The following is a 12,178-nucleotide window of genomic DNA, read 5'->3' as shown; positions in this document are numbered from 1 at the left end:
TAGCAAACAAAGAAGAGAAGGGAACTTCCTCAATCTGAGAAAGGCATCTGCTAAACATGTTCATCTTGGTGGTGAAATAATAAATGCTTTCCCCTCTGAGATTGGAAAGGGAGCAAGAATGTTTGCTCTCACTGTTCCTATTCAGCCTTGTTTTGGAGGTTTTAGCCCATGCAGTAAGGCCAAAAAAAGACATAAGGATTAGAAATAGTAAAACTGGGGTGCCTGGGTGGCTCAGGAGGTTATGCTGCCTTCGACTCAGGTCATGATCCCAGGGTCCTGGGATCAAGCCCCACATCAGGCTCCCTGCTCAGTGGGGAGCCTGCTTCTCCCTCTGCCTGCCATGCCCCCTGCTTGTGCGCATGCTCTCTCTCTCTCTCTCTGTCAAATAAATAAATTTTTTTTAAAAAGAGAGTAAAATTGTCTTTGTTCACAGATTGTATTAATGTTTCATAGGAATCTACATTAACAAGGAATCTACTTTTAAAAAAACCTACTAGAGCTAATAAGTAAATTTAGAAAGGCCAATATGCAAAAATCAGTTGTATTACTATATAATAGCAGGAAACAGTTGGAAATTGAAGTTTAAAAAAATTCCATTTCCAAGAGCAGTCAAAACATAAAAGAGTTAAGAATAAATTTAACAAGATATGCAAGACCTTTACAGTGAAAAACACAAAATGTTTGTGCTGAGAAAAATAACTAAGTTGATGAAAAGATACACTACATTCATGATTGGAAAACTCAATATTGTTAAGGTGGCAATTTCTCCCAAAAATAACCTGTTGATTCAGTACAGTGTTGATCAAAATCTCAATTGACTTTTTTTTCGATTTTATTATTTATTTATTTGTCAGAGAGAGAGAGCAAGAGTGTGAACACAAGCAGGGGAGCAGCAGGAACAGGGAGAAGCAGGCTTTCCGCTGAGCAAGGAGCCCGATGTGGGACTCGATCCCAGGACCCCGGGATCATGACCTGAGTCCAAGGCAGACAATGAATTGACTGAGCCACCCAGGTGTCCCTCAGTTGACTTTTACAGAAAACATAAGTTGATTCTGAAATGTATATGGAAATGCAAAGTCCTAGTCTGCTCAAAGTAATTTGAAAAAGAAGAGTTTGAGCACTTAAACGTTATCTGATTTCAAGACTTAAAGATAACTTATAATAATCAAAATAGTGTGGTATTTTTGTAAAGATAGATATATATATACCAATGGAACAGAATAGAAAGCTCAGAAATAGATCCACATATACAAGGTCAATTAATTTTCAACAGAAGGCTAAGGATATAGAAACAGATCAATGGAATAAAATGAAGGGGACAGATCTACCTATATATAGGCCATTAATTTTAGGCAAAGACACCAAGGCAGTTCAATTAGAAAAGGAAAGTCTTTTAATTAATGGTGCTGGAATGCCTGAATAAACATACTGATAAAAATGAACCTCCACCCCTATCTCATACCAAGCCCAAAAAAGTTAAATCAGGATGGATCATAGATCTCCACTCAGAGCTAAAATTACTAAGCTTTAAGAAGAAAAGATCAGAAAGTACCTTTGTAACAGTGAGGTAGGCAAAGATTTCTTCGACACAAAAATCACTAAACATAAAAGAAACAAGTAATAAAACTGGATTTCACCAAAAATAAAACTTCTACTCATTGAAAGACACAAGTAAGAAAATGCAAAGACAAACTACAGACTGGGAGAAAATATTCACAATACATATATCTCACAAAGGACTCCTACAAAAATACATAGTAAAGTACAGTTGACCCTTGAACAACATGGGTTTGAACTGCATGGGATTTTTTTCAATAAATATATGTACAGAGGTGTAAATATATTTTCTCTTCCTTCAGATTTTCTTAACATTTTCTTTAGCTTACTTTATTGTAAGAATACAGTATGTAATACATATATAAAATATGTATAAATTGTGTTGTCAGTAAAGCTTCTGGTCTCTCTCTATATATATGTATATATATGAGAAAAGTGCTAGCATCATTTGTTATCAGGGAAATGCAAATTAAAATCATTGTCGGGGGCGCCTGGGTGGCTCAGATGGTTAAGCGTCTGCCTTCGGCTCAGGTCATGATCCCAGGGTCCTGGGATCGAGTCCCACATCGGGCTCCCGGCTCAGCAGGGAGCCTGCTTCTCCCTCTGACCCTCTCCCCTCTCATGCTGTTTCTCTCTCGCTCACTCTCTAAAAAATAAATAAAATCTTTAAAAAAAAAAAATCATTGTCGGACACGATTTTATATGCACTAGAATAGCTAAAATTAAAAGGGCTGACAAAGGCAAGTGTTGAAAAGGGTATGGAGCAACTAGAACTCTCTTACATTGTTGGTAGGAATGTAAAATAGTACAATCACTTTGGAAATCTGGCAACTTCTTGTAAAATTATACATACCTCTGCCCTATGACCCAGCAATTCTACTCCTAATAATTGCCCAAGAGAAATGAAAATATGTCCCAAAAACACTTGTACAAGAATGTTTATAACAACCTATTCATAATACTAAAAAGCTGGAAGCAATCCAAATATCCAACAAAATAACCAAAAGAAAGAATAACCAAATTGTGGCATAGTCTATGGTCACAAAAATCAGAGCAATAGTTGCCTAGGGGAGGTAAGAATTGTCTGGAAGGAAAGAGAAGGAAAGTTTCTGGAGCAATAGAAATGTTACATATCATAATTGGGGGTATTGGTTGCCCTAGCATAATGGTTACATAAGTATATACATTTGTCAAAACTCATTGAATTGTATACTTAAAATAAATTTCACTGTAGGTAAAATCTTACATCCAAAAAAGAAAGAAGGAACTTATATAGTTAAAAGAGAAATGGTTATTTCTATGGACAGTACTATATATATTACATATATATTTGATTATATATATGACATAAAATTGAATGCATGTTTTTTTTTCAACACGCATCTACTGTGCATCTACTATGGGTCAGCCATTGTGATAGTTGCTGGGGTATAAAGATAATTAAGAGAAAGTGGTTGGACTCAGAGAACTCAGCATCTAGCAGAAGCCATAAAAGCACAGGAGATAAGTACCAATGCAAAAATGGATGCTAAGTGCAAAGGAGGGCTGAGGAAGTGATTCTGACTTGTTAGGGTTGAGAGATGGGACCAAAGAGCGAATAAACTCGTAAGGGAAGAAAGGATTTGGGTCAAGAGAACCTCATGAACTAAGTAAGGCACAGAAACATGTGCCTGTAATGACGTGTTTGTAGAATCTTAATTGGCCCAAAGTGACTACAGTAACAGGAGAGGGTACCATGATGGGAGACAGTGTACTTTAATAATGGGACCAGATCGTACAGGGTCGTAAAATGCCATACTACACAGGCAGATTTATAGGCACTAAGGGGCCACTGGAGGCTTTTAGACAAGAATGACATCAATTCTGTTTCTTTGTTTTTAAAAAAATGTATCTGCTAGTAGTAAAGAAGAATTATTAAAGTTGGGGAGAGACTAGAGGCAGAAGGAAGAGATAGAAAGGGATTTCAAGAATCCAGGGTCATTTATTTAAAATTCTTACCCACTAGAATTTTGTGATTAAATATTTTTATTTAATATTTAATAATTTTTATTTATTATATTAAATATTTAATATTTACTTCTTTTTTCTTTTTCTTTAAAATTAACCATAGGAATCCAGAAACATTTTGGACCACAACAGGAATGTTTCCCCAAGAGTTCATTATTTGTTTTCACAAACATGTAAGGATTGAAAGGCTTGTAATCCAAAGTTACTTTGGTAAGCAAATAATACATTAATATTCATCATCTTTTAATTTTCCCATAGGTAGAGGGCACATATGTAAACTTTGGCAAAACACTAACTTTTCTTTGCAGCATGGAACCCAGTTTTATGGCTGGGGTGGGAAAGTGGGGAATATGGGTTAACTGCCTTGAGCACAGTTAGCTTCTCTAAAATTGCAAATTTGAAACCCTTCCAAAGTGCATAATAATTTCCATGCAATTTACTATGTGAAAATCTTTGGCAAAAAACCCTATTATGAACATAAGAAGCCAGCTTGCCAGAACACTAGGTTCTTCAACATCTTTATTCCAGATTAATTTGGCTTGGGGTTCTCTGTCAAATTCTTTCTGAAAATCTGATAACTTTGATTATTTGCATTGGATAATTTTTATTCTTCTATTAATAATGGCATTTTCTGAGGGATTTAGGAGGGGACTCTCTCTTTGGAACATCATTCTAATCCTGTCTTGTGTTTATTTAAGGATAAAGTATTTCAGATAAAATCATGGCAGGAAAGAATACATCCCAGATGGTTCAAATGAAAAGGCTTTATTGATGGGATTACTTACAAAGTTATGGTCTGGGTAAGGGAACAAACCAGGGATGGTGAGAACACCCTGAAACTAGCCACAGCAATAAGCCATTACCACCCCTGGGATAAGGGATGGAAATTGTGTTACCAGAGCCTAGTGAGAGCTAGAGTCTGTGCTGCCCGGCAGCAGCTGTAATCATGAAGGGACCCGACCACTGTCAAAGACAGGGCACGGAAGCAGGAAGGGCGTGGAGAAAAAACAACGTGATCTCATTTCGCCACTGCCCTCCAGTTTCCTCCCAGTGCCTCCCATTGGCCAAATCCGACCAGAAGCCAGTGGTGCAATCCAAAGGGGTCCTCCCCGCAGGACACAGAACAGAGAAGAATGGTTCTGCGATAGCAGGATCTGGGTTAGGGGTAATGGAGAGAAAACAATGCAGAAAGAAGATGCGTGCATTCTGGTTAAGTCTCTCTACTGTCATTAATTGTAGAGGCTCTGGAGTCAGACCCACCTAAAGTTTGAATTCCACTTCTGGCCCTTACTAGCTCTGTATCATTGAACACTTTGCCTGACTTCTCTAAGGTGCTGATTTCTCTAAGCCTGTTTCCTTATCAGTAAAGTGGATCAGTAATACTTTTTCTTGTAAGATTATAGTCAAGAGTGAATGAGTAAATATGCCTGACTCACAGTAGTTTCTTCATAAGGGTTTATGACCGAGATCAAGATCACTAACAGTATTATTATTATTATTATTATTACTATTACCAGTACACAAAAAACTCTGGATGATACCAAATTCAAAAAGACTCTACTTTGTATTATGTGCTTTGCCAACATTTATAAGATTACAGTGACACAAGACTGCATTTTACCATAGGGCCCTACAGAAAAACAGTATGTGAATGATTTTCAGAACATGTATTTCTGATCACAGTACTTTGTACAGTCCCACCAGTGCTTGACGCTTCCAGACAGAGAAAAAAAAGGAATATAGGGACAGCAACATAAAATCAGGTAGGTAATTAACACTTTATTTCTTTTGTTTACTTACAATGTCAGTGAGGACCTTGAGGATTGAAAAGAGCACATCTAAAGAGCCAATTGATTTTGAGCCATGGATTGAAAGAGGTATGTGCTTTTTCACCAGCATTGTTCTGGGCATGAGAGAGTAGAGAATTGTCCCTGATTCTATATTTCCAATTGGGCTGCATTTTGGTGAAAAAAAGATGACTCCTGTGACTCTATTTAGAGCCTAGAAAAACCTAGGTTTCAACACAAGACTGTTTCTTCACTTGCTGGTTATGTAATGTTAGCATGTTAAGACTTAATTTTTCTGAGTTTCAGTATCCTTATCTGAAAAATGGGGACAGTAACCTACCATTTAAGGTTTTTGTGAACATAGTATCTACCATATTATATGGTAGACAATAAATATTAGTTTCTTGTCTTTCCTTCTTTCCTAATGGTACTATTTAAATATCATCAGTAGAATTGCCTCTAGTTAAACACAACATGTTGCTTTCATGTGTCTATTCCCTTTCCTTCCCAAAATACCCTGAAATAATAATAAAGGAATAGAAAGAGGCATAAACCTACAAGGATAAAAACTAAAAACAAACAGAAAACAGAAGACCAAAGAGGATGTGAGGGGTTAATCTATATTATGGAAGAGAGGACACAGATGGAAGAGAAGTAACTAATGTAACTGAATGGAGTAGGTTATAACCTAAGTGCCCTCCAAGGAGAATATCATTGTAAAGCAAGCCAGTTTGCCCAACAAAACCCCAGGAAGGTCTAGAATTTGAAGGCAGAAGGCACCATGGAAAGTTCCAGTGAGACATGGACCAGAAAACAAGGGTGATTAGTTGAACATCTATATACAGAGTGTTTGACCCTAGAGTAAGTTCTCCTATCCCACAAAGCTATATGACTCCTCCTTCCTCCCACAAACCACCTGCAAGGGATAACGAGGGACACTGAATGTTGAGGTCAGAACTCAGGGAGACCAGACATAGTAGAGAAAGTAAGTGAGACGTGGAGTTGAAAACGGGATTTAAGTGGAAGCCTACTTATTGAATGGTGAGAACTCCTCTGTGCTCTACTGTTTATGACAGTAATCAAGAATATAGCCCCAGCCAGGAGACTAAATATTTTTGGAGAAACCAAATGGCTCCAGAAAAAAGATCTATGGATACTGACAAAGGCTAGCTCATTCTTGGTCACTCTATTGAAGTCCTAGTCAGTGAGCCTGGTTCATGAACACAGTTTTAAAATGATTTATTTATAAGTAACAAAAGATAGCCAAAGATCACCAGACATTTGATGAATGCCTCAAACCCTGAATATAATCAAGCCTTTAGCTCTAATTCCAGTATAAGGAAACAGAGGATAGAGGAATAAACGTAATGAAACCATGAAGAGGCAAGATGACAAAATGTGGGACATTCTACAGGAAAACTGACCTGGTCTCTTCAATAAGTCAGTGACATGGGAAAAAAATGTGTGTTGGGGAGAGAAAGCAGTTCAATATTAAAGGAGACTTAATTCTGATTTGAATAAACCAACTATAAAAAGACATTTTGGGGACAATTGGGAATTTGAATGTGGACTAGGTATTATATGATATTAAAGCATTTTTTAATATTGGTATGATAATAGTATTATGGTTATGTAAGAAAATATCCTTATTATTGAGAGATGGATAATCAAATATTTGGAGGTGAAATGTCATGTTGTCTTAGATTTTCTTTAAAATACTTTAGCAAGGGGCACCTGGGTGGGTCAGTCAGTTAAGCGTCTGCCTTCGGCTCAGGTCATGATCCCAGGGTCCTGGGATCGAGCCCCACATCGGGCTCCTTACTCTGTGGGAAGCCTGCTTCTCCCTCTCCCACTCCCCCCTGCTGTGTTCTCTCTCTCTCGCTGTGTCTCTCTCTGTCAAATAAATAAAAACTTTTAAAAAATAAAATACTTCAGCAAAAAAGATTCCATAAATCAAGTATAGTGAAATGTTAGTAATGATAAAATCAAGATGATGGGTATATACAAAAATTATGTTGTGTCTTCTTTGATGTGAAATTTTCCAATTTTTCATAATTAAAAAACTAAGCAATGAAAGAAGAAGTTATTATTAACTCCTGGTAGAGGAGGAGTTGTATAAGAAAGAAAATGGGATCATAATTCGATACTTATTTCAGCAGTAAATAACATTTACATAGGCAATAATGTAACTGTCAAGTATTGATTTCAAAATTGAGAGGATGGCAAGAGGGAAAAGTTGTAGGAGGAGGAAGAGGATATTGATCTAAGAGACCTAATTTTCTCCTACCATAATATAAAGTCAGTAAAACATTGATAAATCGAGAAAAGGAATATAAACATGTTACAATTCTAGGGAAAAAAAAGCTGAAGGAGTTGAAAATATTTGCCCCTCAGGAGTAGGACTGAAGGTGAAAGAAAGGATCAAGCAGGGGATTACTATTCATTACCTCAGAGAGAGGTTAGGAAACAGAAAGTCATGCACCATCTTACTTCCCAGAGACTACCCTTTTTGTAGTATGTGCCTTTAAAAATTATGTGCACTCACTATTCTAATACAAATAAAATTAATTTCTAAATAATGTCAGTATTTATTATTATATCAATCAAATATTTCATGTTTCTAAAAGAATGTTTGATATGATTAACTCGTGACCAACTAAGTTAATCTGTTTTAAAATTATATAAGTAAATTTCTAGAGTTGGATAACAAAAAAGATCAATTCACAGGCAGCATAATTCAACATCACAGTAAAAAGTCCGCGTGAGAAACAGAGCTATAGTCATTACCCATGAGAGTGGTAATAAGATGGCTCCTTTCAGGCCTGTAATAACTGTTAGTGGCTTGATCCTTAAGAGGGATTTCCACATTTTATCAATTCCTTACTTTATATTCCTTTACTCTGATTTACATTTCCTTCTGTTTATACTCGCTAGAGATGTTTTGGAGCTCACAGTTTATCTTTCATGCCTTTTACATCAAATATTCCTATTTTGATATTGAATTTTAACCCCAAACCCTGGTAAGTCTAATCTAACTATAGTTTACCAGACATCATGTTTTGCTGAGCATAAATTTCAGTAGCTGTCCTCATGTATTTTGAACCCTAACTCATTTCTGTTAAATTTGTGTTTTAGATCTAGTCCACACAGAGGGGCAGCTTCAAAATGAAGAAATTATGGTAAGTCGATATACTTTGTAGAGATAAACATTATCTTTAGTCAGCACAATGTATTTACATTTTATATCTATCTCCGTAGTCATAAAGTTAATATTCCTGTGATATGTTATAGGTTCTATACCTAATCAACAAATAGAGGTTATCCTCAATAATATTATAATCTAATAAAGCATGCATAAAGGCATTTATCTGTCATAGAATAACAGCAAGGATAAAACAATTCACTTACTTGTTTTTATTTTGTTCATTTATTTTGAACATATACTTGCTTTGCTTTCATTCATTTGATTCTGTAGGCCTTTTAGAATAGGAATCAAAAAAGGTTGAGATGCCAGAATCGGATGTTAATTTAAGCATGAAAGGACAAGGGAGATTCACATAAGGGGAACTGGAGCATAGGATCAGCAACAAATAAGCCAAAGAGAGATGAGGTGGAAAGAGAACCAGCATTTTTCGACAACATTCCATTGGGCTTTGCTTGTCAAGTGGAATGAATGGCCGTTGATGAGGAAGCTGCTGCCTCATCAGGAGTTTCTCTGTTCCTGCTAGTTTATCAGGCCCTGGTTTTAGACAAACACAAAAAAGTGAAACAACTGAATGTGTGGGCTTTTTTTTTTTTTTTAAGGTGGTAGTGTTTGTTTCATTAAGGTTTTTCTAAATGAGGCTTAAAGAGGAACCTTGTCCATTTAAGTTTCCTTCTTTACAACTTACTGGGCGCTGCCATGAAATCCATGCTTCAAAAGATTCTGTAGGAAGTTTTTGAATGCTATTAATTATCTTCTCCACCACCCAAATATGCCCAATGACTAGAGAGGCCAGTGGGGGCCAGAAAAATGATTAATTAGACTGAATTTTATCTGCCTGTTTTTCTCCATCTTTATTAATGGGTTATGATTAGTAAGCCTCTGCTAAGTATTTTGTTTCAGGACTCACTGTGAATCAAGGAGCGTTCCAACATTATAGAACATTTGGAAAATAATAAGGGGGAGTGGGCAGCTGGAAGTCACCCATGATTTTATTACCCTGCCACAAGAGCTTTTATTACACTTATTTTCTTCTAGTTGTCAATGTGCATCACCTAGTTTAATAGTAAAAATGAAGAATTTTGTATCTTTTTAAACAATATTATATTACAACTTCATAATTATAATTTTAAAATGAAATGTATGAAGACAGGCAAATGTTCACTAATTTCACTTTTCCTCCCTCTGTCATTATAAGTAATACTACAGGGGACATCTTATGCATGTTCTCACTACCATGATCTTCACCTTTTAAATTACTCTCTAAGATTAAATTTCAAGGAATGGAATTACTGGGTCCATCAGTTTAGACATATTTATAGCTGCTTATGTATACTGCCAAATTGCTTTCCAGAGAAATTATATAAATGTAAAAGTATAATAATGTTTCAGGGTAGTATAGTCAGAGGAATCATCAAACAAAGGAAGTCTCCTAACATGAAAAATACTTTAGAAAGACACTTGTAAAAAATTAATCAGAAATGTAAAGTTGCAATTTTTAGTTCCACCTGCTATTTTTCATCAAACCAATGCTGATATTTGCCTGATGATTCTTCAGAGCAGCAGTACTGTTATATGCAGCTGTCTTCTCTTCTGAATATTATATCTTATATATTATTGTATATTTAGGATATTATTTTTGCATCAAACCCTTTCTTCTGCTAACTGCTGTTTAACAAATTAACTAGAATTGCTAAAAGCTTCCATATTGATTTTTCCTTTGCAGACCCGAGATGGCCACGCCACTTATTTGAGATTCATTATTATATCAGCCTTTGATCATTTTGCATCTGTGCATAGTGTTTCTGCAGAGGGACTAGCAGTCTCAAATCTTTCTTAGTAATTATAACAAAATACTCTTGCATGGTTTTTTAACAATATATTTATTGAAACATGAAGTTGTCATTGATGTGCCTTATTAAAGGGATTTGTATTAATCTGTTTCAGTTTTTAATTTCTCTTCAACATTTTGTGCAAAGGAGTTTGGTTCATTAGTCAGGAGTGATGGCCACCATGACTATAAGAAAGCTCTCACTTCAGTGTACAACTTAATGAAGGAAATGACTATATATGAAAACTTAACTGTTAAAAATTGTGTCCTCACAGCATCTCACAAGGTGCGCTTCAGATCTCAGTGCATTAATTTTTTTAGCTTCAGTGCATTAATTTTTTAATTTATTGATTGATGAAAAGGGCTAAGTGAGCAATATAGACAGTAAATGTATGAGTTCAGAAAAGAGAAAGGACTTATGGGAAGGTTTCATGGAGGCCATGGAACTTGAGCTGGGCCTTGTCCAAAAATTTTTATTTTTTTCTTTTAATTTAATTTTTGCCTTGATTTGAAAATCTCAGAGAAGAATTAGGAAAAAAAACATAATCTGACTTCCCACAGAGAATCATTATTAATATTAATTGATTTTTTTTGTATATGTTGGGGAGGTAGGGAACAGGATAGGACAGATTGAAGGAAAATAAAACTTTTCTGAATATACTTTATATAGCTTGACTTTTGAAAACATAAGTAACTAATATAGCCAAAAATTAAAACAAAAAAAGTCCAGAATATTGAAAACAAACAGAAATGCACGAACCTAACTTTATCACAAGTTGATAAAATAAACACACAGGAAACAGTGGCATTAGAACATAGTATTTTGTCTGTGTGGTTCATATTAGTTTCTTGGGGCTGTCATAATAATGTACTATAAACTTGGTGCCTTAAAACAATAGAAATTTATTGTCTCACAGTTTTAGAGGCTAGAAGTCAGAAATTGAGGTATTGACAGGGTTTGTTCCTACTGGAGGTTCTGAGGTAGAATCTGTTCCATGGCTTTCTCTTAGATTCTGGAGTTGCTGGCTGTCCTTGGCATTCCTTGGCTTGTGGCACCATAGCTCATGTCTGCCTCCGCCTTCATATGGCATTCTCTCTGTGTGTCTTCACATCATCTTCCCTCTGTGCATATCTGTTTCTGTGTATCTCTTCCTCTTCTTATGAGGATATCAGTCATATTGAATTAGGGCCCACCCTACTCCAGTATGGCCTCATCATACTGTAACAATCATATTTTCAAGTAAGGTCTCATTCACAGGTACCAAAGATTAAGACTTCAACATGTCTTTTTGGAGACATAGTTCAACCCATAACATAATCTTAGTGAAGTATGTTTGTGATAGTTAATTTTATCTGTTACATAGACTGGGCCACAATGCCCAGATGTTTGTTCATTCTGAATCTTTATGTGTGGGGTATTTTTGGGAGGAGATTAGCATTTAAATTGGTAGACTTTGAGTAAAGCCGATGGCCCTCCATCCCATCAGTTGAAAACCTTAATAGAACAAAGATTGGCCTTTCCTGGACAAGAAGGAATTCTGCCAGTAGACAGTGCTCAGACTTATACAACAATCTCTCCAGCCTGTCAGCCAACCCTACAGATTTTGGACTTGCCAGACTTCATAATCATATGAGCCAATTTCTTAAAATCAATCTCTCTCAGTCTCTGCCTCTCTCTCATTGTTTTCATATTTCCATATATATGATGGGAGGCCAGGGAGACAGTGGCCATTGCTGCTATAACCTACTACAATTAAACACTCTATGCTCCTGATGTGATGCAATAGGAAGCAC

The 12,178-nt window shown here is 36.0% G+C and overlaps 1 protein-coding gene across 2 annotated transcripts in view; it reads left to right on the top strand.

Moving 5' to 3' along the window:
* The window catches only part of HSPB11 (heat shock protein family B (small) member 11), a 28,739-nt gene extending 18,247 nt beyond the window's left edge, over window positions 1-10,492 (top strand). Inside the window, exons 4-7 of one of the 2 annotated variants that reach the window (XM_021683928.2) lie at window positions 3,668-3,774; window positions 5,373-5,441; window positions 8,487-8,530; window positions 10,280-10,492. In XM_021683928.2, the coding sequence (XP_021539603.1) occupies window positions 3,668-3,774; window positions 5,373-5,441; window positions 8,487-8,530; window positions 10,280-10,393 (334 nt within the window). In that variant the 3' untranslated portion in view covers window positions 10,394-10,492. The remainder of the gene's footprint in view (window positions 1-3,667; window positions 3,775-5,372; window positions 5,442-8,486; window positions 8,531-10,279) is intronic. The other variant, XM_021683927.1, reaches the window with a different exon arrangement.
* Window positions 10,493-12,178: the final 1,686 nt, after the last annotated feature.

The sequence above is a fragment of the Neomonachus schauinslandi genome, chromosome 4, assembly GCF_002201575.2.
Source record: "Neomonachus schauinslandi chromosome 4, ASM220157v2, whole genome shotgun sequence".
Classification (NCBI taxonomy): Eukaryota; Metazoa; Chordata; class Mammalia; order Carnivora; family Phocidae; genus Neomonachus; species Neomonachus schauinslandi.
The sequence above is the reverse complement of the archived record's forward strand: the minus strand, read 5'-3'. Positions and strand labels throughout refer to the sequence as shown.